Below are 13451 nucleotides of genomic sequence, written 5' to 3'. Positions count from 1 at the left end.
TTTAATTTGATATAAAAAGGAGTTACTAAGTAGTATAAAATATAGGATTTACCTATTTATTTGGTCAATTTGTTTATTTTTTGTAAGCCTATGAAACGGGATTACAATTGACATTACAAATTTATTATAACAGTTGGCTTTACTACATAAGGTTCTTAGTTGGATTCCCACTGCTTTTATGCAGAAACACCCTTAAAAATCAAACTTAAGACACTTACTTTCATTCAGGTCCAAAAATTAACATTAAAAAATAAAAAATCAAACTTTCTAACAGAGACCAATGATACATTAAATTACAACAGAAAACTTAATAAAGAGAGTTATACAATATTTATTTATAGGCTGCCTAGCTTCTACATATTAAGCATAATTCAATGCATAACTACATGAGGTTCTTGGTTTAATTCCCACTGTTTTATAGAAGCGCCTCCTAAAAATGGCTTCATCGCTACTTATTTTATTTATTTTGGTTTTTCGCGCATTAATGATAGTAAATAATAAATACGATATACAATTAATATTACAACAATGCGACGGGAAAAAATGACAAAATCAATTTAATGAAACATGCCAAAAGTAATAATGTTTACATAAAGATTTTAAGTATGTTATGGCATGGTCACCAAACCCAAACTTAATTAATTTAAACCAAAAAACTTAAAGTAAAAAAGGAATATCAGACAATATATGAAGGCCAACAACACCAAACACTAATAAGGAGAGTTATACATTTAATATTAGCTACATGGATTTTATATATCATGAATAAATTAACACATAAAAATTTAAATACCTGATAATGTAACTCTTTGGTAGTTTCCACAATAACTGGGACCCAATTTATTCTGAACACTTGCACTTTGTTGTAGGTTAGAAGGTAGCTCGTCAACAACTAATAATGAAGCTAACCTCCATACTAACGTGGATCTGAAAGAACATAACATAATATTTCGTAATTTATTATTTTAAAAATTGATAATAAGTACTTTAAAGTCATCTTATTTAAAACAGGTTTTACAAGGACTGTAAAGTAGAAGAATATGTTGAAAGACCATAAAGTACAACTGAATAAAAAAAATGTTACTTTTAACTGGTTGTAGGTATAGTAGAACTTACAAACATTATATTTTGCCAGTATATTATATAAGTTATATATGTCAAGCTATGTTTATCAAAAATAAATCAAACAGTTACCTAGCACTACATTGAGGTGGTGATCCAATATAAGAGTTAACTTGAATTGAAGAGTTTAAAGTTTGTTGGGAGAAACCACCAGGAAAGGCATGGATGAAACGAAGCTGAAGATACAAAATATTTGAGTTAAGAAAAAAACTTTTTAATTTTATAATTACTTTTACTATAAAATAGGAGAATTTTTACAACCCAGTCTTGAGTTGACTTTGCCAGTTTGTTAAAATGTGACCAATTAGTATTGAATTTAACCCTAAACTAGTAATAGTGATGTCAAGTACTTTTAAAAAATGCATCACTTTCATTCTTGTGGTAAGAACACTTAGTGGTAAGAACACTTGCTACACCACACCTGAGGTCGTGGGTTCAATCCCCACTGATCTCATACTGTAGCGTCCTTGAGTAAGGCACTATAAACGATTCGAACTCCTGCTGAACCAGCACTTAATCAGCAGCATATTTACCGGGCAATTATAATCTATAAAAACCTAAACTGCTAGCAACAACTCGAGACTGGGTCGGAGTAACTAATGTTACTCTATGTTTAAGTCGCGCATTTGACTTTCCTACTTCGAGGATAAAAATATACAAAAAAAAATCCTTATAACTAAAAAAAAACAGTATAAAAGTATACCTTGTTAGTATCAATAAATTTGCCATCTAGATAAGCAGTAGCAGTACTATGTTTAAGAACAGTTGATCTCTGTAAAGTTATTTGTATATGATGCCATTGTTTTTCTTCTAACAAGTTGTTTATATTAAATGTGGTGCCTTCTTTGCTGTCTTGTAAGTTGCCTGGACCTAAAACATTTTTAAAGTTTAAAATTTGTGTGCAAAAGGACATTGTCTAAGTTTAAAATCTTAAAATTTAAAATCTTTAAAGGTTATTAGATAAACTAAGTAATTAAACAAAAATGATCTTTAAATGTATTAAAGCCTAATAAACAGGTATATATATATATATTTATGTACACTGTCGAATTATATGCACTTACGATAAAAAAAACTGGCATTTGTAAAGTGCTATAAATTAGTATTTTAAATGCAGGCAAATTACTATAACCATATATTAGTTAAGACTACATTACAATTCATTTCAATAAGAGATTTAATAGAAATCAGTTAAATAAATAAAAATGTAGCCCATTGGACAAAAATTTATTTTATAACAAACAATTTACTCCATTATATTTTTAAAGCCTGCATTTGAATTATGACTCACCAATAGATTGCACATTTTCCTCATTAGTTGAAACAAATAAGTTTTTATCTTTAGCTGAAATGTGGACACTTAAACAGGTCCATTCTTGCTGGGTTGAAAGTACCTAAAAGTTAAAGTGTTTAAAATATAAAATATTCACTTGAAAAAACTACATCTTATGTAAAGATTAATCTACATTTAATGAGGCTTTGTGGACAATATATTATGTGTGACCAATTTATAGCCCTACAAAGTAAAAAACCTATGATTTAAGGTGCGCTTATAAATTATATCATGCAAATATTAGTTATGAGTTGCGACTATACTATGTCAAATAAAGTTCCAAGTGTGGGATGCGCTATCGACTAGTTTAAATAACAGTGAAATAAATTAAAAAACTGTGTTTATTAATTAAACTAATAAAATTAAATAAAATTTGATAGTTTAAGTGTTTAAAATAATCTATATACAATGGAGCATAATGGAAAATTTATTTGTCCAATTTATAAGCCTACAAAATAATAAAACTTTGACAAAATAATAAAACGCGTTAAAATATTAGCTAACAGTAGTGGCCATATAACGACAATTAAATTGCTGACTGTAAAGCAGGCTATTGACAAGTTTAAAGAGTGTGTGTAATGTTATAATGTTTTTAATAATTAAACTAATATAATTAAATAAAATTTTAAAATGTAAAAAACAAATTATAAAAAAAATTGATTAAAATTTATCTAAATTTTTAAAATAAAAAAAAAAGGTTTAAAAAACTAACAATAAACTTACCTTCCTAGTGATGGTAATAATCCTTACTGGATGAATATCAAGACTACAAAACTTATCAATATATATCCAAGCTGATATCATTAAACCTGGAGAAGGGGGGAATAATCTCTCTTCTGTTAGATTTTAAATAAAATTATTATTGTTATTTAGATTAAATCACTGGTGGCATAATGTATTAGTGGTTCGAACACTTGGGTTTACTACATGAAGTCTTGGATTTAACCCCACTGCTCTCATGCTGTAGCGTTCTTGAATTAAGTGCTATAACTCCTGCTGAGCCAATACTTGATTAGTAATATTCAATAATATCCCAAACTGCCAAGGTCAACTCAAGACTGGGTCAGGATAACAAATGTTATTTAATGTTTAAGTCAACCTTCCCATATCAAGAATAAATAAATATGTTTTTTTACCTATAAAAATTTACTTAAGATAAAAAAAGATTTTAGTTTTTTTAGATGTTACAAAATATGTTACAAAATAACCCTTTACCTGATCCAACCCCCGATATAGGGGTAAGTGACCCCCCTCCAACTACACTTTGGTTAGGTGGGGCTTGGGGAAACAAACTTGGTATAAACAAACTGCTACAACCCTGCAATTAACAATTAAACATTAAATAATGAACAACATTTATATATATTAAACCTTAGTGAATGACATATATATTTTTGTCCAATTTATAAGCCTACAAAATCAATTTAAACTTGCCAAGCCTCCAATTATTAAAAATTATTTGTTAAGTGCAGGTAAATTATAGTGGACAAAATATTAATTAAGAGTTGAGACCATATTATGAATATTAAAAACTCATTCGTAAAGCAGGCTATTAATTAGTATAAATAGTTAGAGGCTCTGAACTTAGACTGCTACCTAATAAGAACAATAGTTAATACAATAAGCTCCATTATATTTAGATTAGATAAGTTTAATTGATAAGCCTCCAATTGTTAACATTCCAACCTTTAAAAACTTAGTTTAGTTGTAGTGATATCTGATTTTAAAAGTAGGTATAGAGCCCCTATGCCAGATCAAATATCAACCTCTAAAAAGTTTTAAAATCATTACCTTTAAATACATTAACAAACCTGAAAGGACATATCAAACTCGACGAACGAAGAAGGAGGTAAATAACAGGATGTAAGATCTACTCCCATGTTCCTCGGTGTTGCTACGGCAACTAAACTCTTGATGCGGAAGAGCAAGACAGTCCCATTGTCAAACAACAAAGATGAACAATGAAGAGGATCACCGATGCGCAATAATTTTCTGAAATATTAAATAGTTATTGTTTAAATTATTAATTAATTTTTTGCTGTGAGAAGCCAAATTACACATTCTTGTTATTAATTTTAAAATACAAGTCTTTAGTTCTTTAAAACAGTTTTATATATAAACATTTAGATTTAACTTAGATGTTAGTAACATAGTGAAATTTAAAGTATATGGTAATCTAAAGAATAAAGTTTTAAATGTTTAGTTGATTTTAAACCAAACAAAAGAGTGATTTTGTTGATGTATTAAATTTTTAAATTAAGACTGTTGAAATAAATAAAAATATTCCTTTTTAAAAATATTTTCCGTTTTTAAATATATAAATATATATTTTTTTTAATTAGTTAGATAGCGGATTTTCAAACCTTATCATAACTTAACTTTATTACCTTGGCCAAATATTAAGCTTTACCAAGTTTTAAGTTTGTTAAACTATTAATATTACTTATCGTTTATCTCTTAATTAATTTTAAGGAGGTAGGCAAAAGAGATACAAATGCTGCACAATATCACATAAAATATAACAAGATTTGGCAAAAATACAAAATATATTAAACCTTAATTCCTTTGGAGATATGGATTGCCTTGCCAGCCTCTCAACCATTCTTTCACAAATAGAATTTATAGCTAGTTCTTCATTAATTAGAGGGGCAAGAAAGTATTTGATTAATGTAGATAAAATCCCATTTTCAGCAAGAATCTATAACAAAAGAATAAATTATTACTTAGAGATGTAAATCTAAAAAAAGTTATAAAAATAGGAAATTTATTTACACTTAGTTTAAGTTCAAATAATAATTTTTAAATATAATTGAATTGGAAATGATTTTTAAGTAGAGTTGGTTACCTGTGCATTTCTTTCATTATTTATTAATTTGTTAATTTCTTTCAACAAAAATATCTGGACCTCAACACATTTCTAAACAAAAAGTATTTTTTTATATAACATGAATATATAATGGGTCACTAATTTAAGCAGTAAGTTTACATGCATGTTTTAATAAACTATAATACACAGTTAAATTGCTAAAAATATGTATACAAATACTTCATTTTAATAAACCAAATTTTTAGACCTAAGAGCATTATTTTGTTAAATAAAAGTAGGGCTGACAAAGATAAATCTAAAGTATACATAAGTAACAATATGCTAGGCTTAATAGAGACTAGGTTGAGATAACTACCGCTACTTTACAAAGGCAATCATTTTTACACACACACCACAAATAGCAGTTTTATTTATTTTGTAGGCCTGTAATTTAGACCAACATATATATATATATTGTCAACTAAGTTTTATTATATATAGATTTAGATTTACCTCATCATTTAGTCCATTAGGTGAAATAAATGAAATAAGTTGAAGCATAAGTTTAACACATCGAGGATGCTGTATACATGGTGTTACCTCCTTGTGGGTTGTAATGTTGTTAGAGGGACTGTATAACATAAGTGAATTTAAATAAAAGTTATGAAAAATTTCTTAAAAAAGCTTTTAATAATAATTTCTAGTCTGTATTGTTTAGAAATGTAAAAAAATATCAAATTAAGTAATTTTGCAAAAAATAATTTGTTTTATTCTAAATAGACTTAACTTAAAAAAGTTTAAATTAAAAAAAAGTCAAAGCATAAAACTATAAAAAAGTTATTCAAAAAAACAAAAAAATAGGTATTTAACAGGGTACGAATTAATGGTTAAAAAACGTTTTAATGTCGGTTAATTTACACAAAAGTTTTAATGTCGGTTGAACTTTTTTGGTTGATTTGCTATTTCTAATATATTTGTGAAAAATGATTCGCTAATTTTAAAAAACGATTCGCTTTTAGCGAATAGCGACCCGTTATTTCATTCCCTGTTTAATATAAATTATTTTTACCATTTTGAACAGTCTTAATTAAAAAAACTAAAATTAAATATCAAACCCAATAAAATTACCTTTTTGTTTGGTTAGAATCCAGCTGTAGGTTTAATATTTTATCCTCCAGATTACATTTAAAAGAATCAGTTGAAAGTTGGTACAAAAATCGAAAAACAATCAAAATTTTTTGATATTCACAATTCTCACTTAAATCAAAGTGATTCAAAGTTTTTTGTGGGTTAAAAATGTCGCTTAATATAAGGTTGATTGTTGGGTTTGGTGTTTTATAGTCGGTTATGTCAGGAAAAAATGGTTCTTCAGTAAAACAACCCAATCTTTTTATTGCACTTTTGAATACACTGTACTGCACCTAAAAATAAAAAAATTTGTGAAATTTGCCAGTTTGCTGTTTTTAAGGCAATAGGCGTCACTACATGAAGTTCTGGGTTTGATTCCCACTGCTTTTATGCCATAAGGTTCTTGAGTAAGATGCTATGGTTCCTAACTTTGCAAGCTAAAAATCTTTTTGACAAGTTCATATCTAGGCAATAACATTTAGTATGCTAATGAATAGCTTGCCTTACAATTGGGATTTGAATTGTCATAATATGGTCTAAATTCTCTACTTATATTTGTAGCTAATAATTTACCGTCGCACCATAAATAGCAGTTTTACTTTTTTTGTATTTTTACAAATTAGAAATATATATATTATATATATATTGTTTATATATATATTTTTTAAAACACTATTGAAACACAAGAAGTCAGCATTTAAAAGTACACACACACCTATATATTAAGCCCTAAATATTTATTTACACATACGTATATTTTAAGTGCAATTCAAAATAAGTGTGTTCAAAATAAGTAGATCTTCTGTTATTTTAACCATAATTAACACTTACCTCATTTTCAAAATATCTTTCATTAGAAGAAAGTCTCATAACAACAGCTAATATATTAAATATAACTTGCAATAACTTGTATACCAACAACATATTGTTGGACCATTGTGAAGTGGAAGGGTGGGCTAAACAACCTGTGTATTTAAAATAAGTTTTTTACTAAAAGAAAAATTTATGTTTTTTAATATATATGTATTTAATATATATATAAGAAGGTTAACTTCACAACCTAAACATAGAGTAACGTCAGTTACTCCGACCCAGTCTTAAGTTGCTTGTGGCAGTTTTGGATTTTATAGATTATAATTGCCCAATATTTGAGCTGCTGATTAAGTGCAGGTTCAGCAAGAGTTTATACCATTTATAAAGTCATAATCAAGGGAACTACAGCATGAGAGTAGTAGGGATCAAACCCAGGACCTTATATAGTAAAGCCAAGTATTTTGACTACTACAGCAAAGCATTATTTATTACCTTCAATCTCCACTAAGACTGATATAACATTGATAAAACCTCCAGCATTTCTAAACATCACTGAAATCTCGTTGTTTAAAGAAATTATCTGTAAAAATATTTTAAATAAACATCATTATATTATAATTAAACCATAAACAAAAAATTTCAAACTTTGTTATAAAATTTTGCTGAAAATTGTCCCCAAAATGTTTATAAAACAATACTTAAAAATCGATAAAAAACAGTGAAACACCAACAAAAATTAACCAGGCAAAACACCATTAGAAATTCACGTCAAAACACCACAAATAGACTTTAAAAACAACTTTGGAAGTAGACCAAATAAAACAACACTAAAACAAACCAGATAAAACACCAGCAAAAAAATACAAACACAATTTAACAAACTAGTTCAAACACCATAAAATTCCATATAAAATGTATTTAAACAATTAAAAAAACATGTTTTTTACCTCACATAAGCTCTGTAGAATATCGACTTTAAGCTGAATATCTTCAATAGACAACGTACACAACAACCCTAATAAAGTTCCCATATCATCATCATTACCAATATTAACTGGTTGTAAGATGAGAGCTTTAACCAGGGATAGAGCTTGGCTCCTGGATTGGATGTAAGGAATGGTGTTAAATGCACAGCGAGCACCTCCAGTTTCACGAAATATACCTGCAAGAAATTGGGTATTTTTAATTTAAAAATGAACTATAAAAAAGCAGCATGTGGGATTTAGCAAACACTATCAATTAGCATTTGAATTAGTAATTCGTAATGTAATTGTTTACCAAAAATTGACTTTTAATAATATTATTTTAAAAGCCTTTCAAATATTTAAAATTGCAAGGTACTGGGTTTGATTCCCACTGCTATCTTGCCTTAGTGCCCAAGTGAAAGACAAGCAAAAATTAATTTTTCAGAACTATAGTCATGTCTATAATATCACAAACGGAACTAGAATAATAAAAATAATTTATTATTTTAGACTAAAAAGTTGTTTTTTTTAGATGAAAGGTCAGTTAACAAATCCCATATACTCACTTGCATTAACTGGTGAATTAGAAAGCAAATTGACCAAGTTTCCCATTGCTAAATTTCCAAATAAATGATCATTTTCATTTAGAACTTCTGGTTCGTTATTATCATTATTTTGGTCCGAAATTTCACAAGCTTTTAACTGGGCTGCATACCTAAAAAATTACAACAATTTGTTTATTATTTCGCCAATTATAATACATTTTAATTATAAACTAATGTAATTAACAAAAATGATAACTATTTTTTTTGCTGCTAAGTTTTTGTTTGTTTAAGCATATAGTTGCAATTAAAAAATGTCCGATTTTTAACTGCATAAACCGTTTCTATAATATGCATAAATTAATAAATTAATAAAATAAAATTGATTCTAAAAAAACAAAAAAAAAATATCAAAAATTCAATTAAACAAAGTTTATATCTGTACAAATATAACCTTAATAATAAAACCTATTATTCTATACACACTAACCTGTGCAAGCAGTTAATATGCATTTCCAATAAACCAACTTCTCTAAATACATCACAATATACACTTGGGATAGAGGTTAGGATTTTGTGAAGACTTTTAAGACACATTATTGCACATTGAATGTTACTGAAATGTAAGAATGATAATGATATATAAATTAAAGGTTTATTTTAAACATATTCCAAGGTTTTAATATTTTATTCTTTGCTTTTAGATAGCCCATTAAAATTTTAAAGATTTTAAAACTACAAGAATCTTAATTTATTAAATGACTTTGAAAAGCTAATTTAGTTAAATTAAAATTCCAAAGCCAAGTGTTTAATAAAACATTGCTAAATATGAATGAACCAAGCTTTATAATTACACACAAAATTAAGTTTCTTGATATATTGATAAAATGTATGTACCCACCTTTCATGTTTAAGTAAAAGTGATAAACTAACTAACTCCTTTCTTGGAATGTATCCCAATGATAAAACTACGTACTCAAACATCACAAAATACCTGAAAAATAAATTGTTTTCTTAATTTGATTGCACAAAAAGACAACAATACTTCAACTTATTAAAATGCATTTTTTAAAGCTAACTATTTTAGCAAAAATAAATTTCTTTTTTTTAACTGGCAGTGTGGAGTAGTGGTTAGAACATTTGGCTTTACTACATGAGATCCCTGGTTTAATTTCCACAGTTTTTATACTCTGGGTTTCTTAGATATAGTGCTATAAATGATATTAACTTCTGCTAAGCCCAATCAACAGATTAGTTATAAGGCAATTATAATCTGTGATATCCCAAACTGTAAAGGGAAACTCGAGACTAGGTTAGGGCTACTAATGTTACTCTATATTAAGTCAGATAGTTGGCCTTCCTTTATAAAGGACAAATAAATAAAATTGTTCAAGTTTACAACTAAAAACTCACTGTGAAAAAATCTCAGCTGGCTTAAGTGGTAATTTCTCAGAGAACATACACAAGGTATTTTCATTCAATAATATAAAATAATTAGCTGGATCCCTGCAGTATATTGTGAATATTACATCGAGAATTGCTCGTGATAATAAGGTAGTTTGGGATCGAATGAAAACTGTTTCAAGAACTTGGAATGCTTGAATGTTTCGTACACTTTCACCTGTGTTAAATAGTAGAATTTAAATTTATGTAGGATATTTTTTTAACAAATTTAACTAATGTAATAAAATAATACAAAAAATTACAAAGCTTATTTAGTTGATTTTTAATATGCAACAGTATTTAATCTTTTACACCTAGTTTTTAGAGCATAAAACTAGAGCATAAAAGCAGTGGGGATCGAACCTTAGACCCTACTTAGTGAAGCCAAGTGTTTAACCATTTTACCATGCTATCAACACCTAACCCACCTAAGAATAATTGTTAATTTACACAACCCTACCTTTTCCTACAGCAGATGGTATCACAAAATCATTAACGAATTGAGACTTGGGTACAACTTCTGCTTTAATTTCATTAAAACCACACATTGTTAAGTTTTCGAGCCCACCAATCACACTTAATAAACCTTCACGATGGATTTCACTTTTTATGGCTGTTGTTTCTAACCTAAAATAAACGACTTTAATAATAACACATTAAAGCAGTGTGGAGCAAACCCTATATCTCATGTAGTAGTGCCTGAAATTATAACTATGCATAATTAAGCAGCGGGGATCAAAGCAGTTCCTTAAATATAGAGATAATTAGTGCCCAACCACTTCACATTATAGCAGTGACAATCAAACCTAGAACCTCATATGGTGATAAACATGGCCCAACCACTGCATATTATAGCAGTGGAGATCAAACCCATAACCTCATATAGTAATAACTAGCGCCCTAACCACCACACATAAAATCAGTTCAAGCCCAGTACCTCCTAAAGTCATGTCTTTAACCACTGATAATGCTGTTCACAACTTAAATATTACTTAGATATATACATAACTAAATACAAACCTTAATAGAAACTCAGTCATGAAAATATATCCCTGACATTGCTTAAAATCATCCAACAAGAGTTGAGTAACTTCAGATGTGTTACTAACAAACCTCATAACACATATCAACTGTTCACATAACCCAGCATCTATTATATCCTCTTCATTATTGTCAGGAGGTGAAACTGTTGCTCTCCATAAGTTGTTAATAGAAGTTTTGATACATTGTTTACCTGTTTAACAAATAAAAGTTTTTATTCTAAAATTGTAGAGTTTGGAAATTCATTTTTTTAAATACCAGAAGTTAATAAATGAAATAAAAATTTAAATTGATTGCTTTGAAAAGTCATTTAATACAAAATAAACAGAATTACAATACCATATTACTAATTAGAATGTTAAGAACTGTTACAAAAGGTTTAAAACCACTTTACTGTACATGGTAACAAAACACAATGTCAAAAACTATAGGGAAATCTTATTTGAAAATACATGTAAGCCTAAATAAAACCATTTAATTACTAAATTATCTAACTTTTAATAACCACGTTTCAACCTGTAATACCCAAAGTATATATATTTAAACACAAGTAGTTTAACACATGGCCGGAAGTAAAATTAGAAGGTCAAAATAGGTCTTAAAAATGGCCTCCATAAATCAGAAAAATGACGTAAAAATCCGGTTGAATCAGTAAAACTACTTGTGTTTTTATATATACTTTGGTAATACCCAAACACTATAAACTTACTTCTGATATATTGTACTACATTATGGCTCAATCCATGTCTGGATATAGTGACCAGGACCTCAGCAGCTGCAGATTGCCACTGAATATTGTGAGGTGAACACCATGAAGTTATTGCAGAAAATATTAAAGCCAGGTCATCTTTGTAGGATAGTTCTTCAGCAGGAGATATATGACCACATAGTCTAACCACAGTCTGTATTAAAAAGTAAATATAATTAAGTCTATGTTAAATATATATGGTAATAAAATTGAATTAAAAGGCTTAATTTTTTACTCTTTAATATTTTAAGATATTTGATTTAAACACTAAATTTAAACAAACTTTGAATTTTTGGAACTGGCTGTATTAGAATAGCAGCTAAAGTCTGTTTAATAATTTGTTTAAATAAGCAAAAAATATGCTTCGGTGGTAATATTTAAGAAGTCAAATTGTATCAAAGACTTAATATAAAACTTAATTCAATAAAATTTTTATATAAAAAATATGCAGCTTATTCATATAAAAATATGCAGCTTACAGTCTTAAAAAAAAGTCTTATATAAATAAATATTAGCCTGTTCAATAAAGCCTCTGGTCAGAATACTTTATAATTCATTTTAATTTAAAATTACCTGAACAAATAATTTCTTAAGTAAAACCAATCTTTCCGTAAAAGTTGCTTCTTTGGAAGGATAAATAGATAAAGCATCTGCTTGTACTAAACTATTAAGAGCTGCTGCGTTACTAGTTGAACTCTTTTTCCGACTAATACTCAAAGATTTAAACGATCGAAAAACATCTTTATTTTTAGTTAAATCGTCTTCAACTTTGGGCAGATTTTCTTCTGGTCTTTCTTCATTTGATGCTGTATGTTGTGTTGTTGTGTTAGATTGGAATTCAATAGGTAAATCAAAGAATAAATATAAACATTTCACTAATGTGGAGGGAAGATGAACTGATGTCATGCAATCAACTATATTCTAAAAACAAATAGTAAAATTATTTTAAACCATTTGCAAATAGCAACCAAGAGTTTTGTTTTTCTATACTTTACCCTAAAAAAGAACCTTATAGCCTAGTTATAGGGTGACTTTTAATACCATAGCCAGTGTAGAGTGGCTTTTGTTGTCTTAGTATTTAGATATCGCACTTGTAAAGCTTTTATTTGGCTTTGGTAAAATTAAACTCAAAACTTTAGGGTAATTACAGTTTAAGATCCTATAGAATCTTTATATATATAATTCCACCTTATAAGAGTTATTATAATTAATAAACTTTTAATTGACCTGATTTCCAGCAGCAAGAAGAAACAAAACATTGAGTAACAACCATCCTTGCTTATCTTCATTGTCAACTCTATGTCGAGGTATTAGAAAGTTTGCAATATCGATACTAGCTTGCTCAGTTGATTTGTTAGAAGCTCTTCTTCGTATTTCGGTTACCATCAACTTTGCAACCTATAAATAACAAAATATTATTGTTAATGATAGGTAGTAGTTTATCTTTTTTTGGTATATATAAAGTTAATAAAAAACAACACTATTAAATAGTAAATTGGTATTTAATTAA

At 27.9% G+C, this 13451-nt stretch overlaps 1 protein-coding gene across 1 annotated transcript in view; it reads right to left on the bottom strand.

Annotated features, from left to right (window-relative positions):
- LOC145763843 (WD repeat and FYVE domain-containing protein 3-like) overlaps nucleotides 1-13451 on the bottom strand; it is a 46722-nt gene that overhangs the window by 31314 nt on the left and 1957 nt on the right. The window contains exons 4-26 of the mRNA XM_082575378.1: nucleotides 13169-13339; nucleotides 12515-12862; nucleotides 11903-12095; nucleotides 11173-11386; nucleotides 10613-10779; nucleotides 10123-10330; nucleotides 9611-9703; nucleotides 9200-9325; nucleotides 8734-8882; nucleotides 8150-8364; nucleotides 7695-7782; nucleotides 7221-7354; nucleotides 6390-6682; nucleotides 5775-5892; nucleotides 5301-5372; nucleotides 5011-5153; nucleotides 4267-4447; nucleotides 3671-3773; nucleotides 3179-3291; nucleotides 2414-2516; nucleotides 1826-1992; nucleotides 1195-1298; nucleotides 794-927 (exon numbers count right to left, since the gene is read on the bottom strand). Of these exons, the coding sequence (XP_082431504.1) occupies nucleotides 794-927; nucleotides 1195-1298; nucleotides 1826-1992; nucleotides 2414-2516; nucleotides 3179-3291; nucleotides 3671-3773; nucleotides 4267-4447; nucleotides 5011-5153; nucleotides 5301-5372; nucleotides 5775-5892; nucleotides 6390-6682; nucleotides 7221-7354; nucleotides 7695-7782; nucleotides 8150-8364; nucleotides 8734-8882; nucleotides 9200-9325; nucleotides 9611-9703; nucleotides 10123-10330; nucleotides 10613-10779; nucleotides 11173-11386; nucleotides 11903-12095; nucleotides 12515-12862; nucleotides 13169-13339 (3637 nt within the window). The remainder of the gene's footprint in view (nucleotides 1-793; nucleotides 928-1194; nucleotides 1299-1825; nucleotides 1993-2413; nucleotides 2517-3178; nucleotides 3292-3670; nucleotides 3774-4266; nucleotides 4448-5010; nucleotides 5154-5300; nucleotides 5373-5774; nucleotides 5893-6389; nucleotides 6683-7220; nucleotides 7355-7694; nucleotides 7783-8149; nucleotides 8365-8733; nucleotides 8883-9199; nucleotides 9326-9610; nucleotides 9704-10122; nucleotides 10331-10612; nucleotides 10780-11172; nucleotides 11387-11902; nucleotides 12096-12514; nucleotides 12863-13168; nucleotides 13340-13451) is intronic.

This window comes from Corella eumyota, chromosome 1, assembly GCF_963082875.1.
Source record: "Corella eumyota chromosome 1, kaCorEumy4.1, whole genome shotgun sequence".
Classification (NCBI taxonomy): domain Eukaryota; kingdom Metazoa; phylum Chordata; class Ascidiacea; order Phlebobranchia; family Corellidae; genus Corella; species Corella eumyota.
The sequence above is the reverse complement of the archived record's forward strand: the minus strand, read 5'-3'. Positions and strand labels throughout refer to the sequence as shown.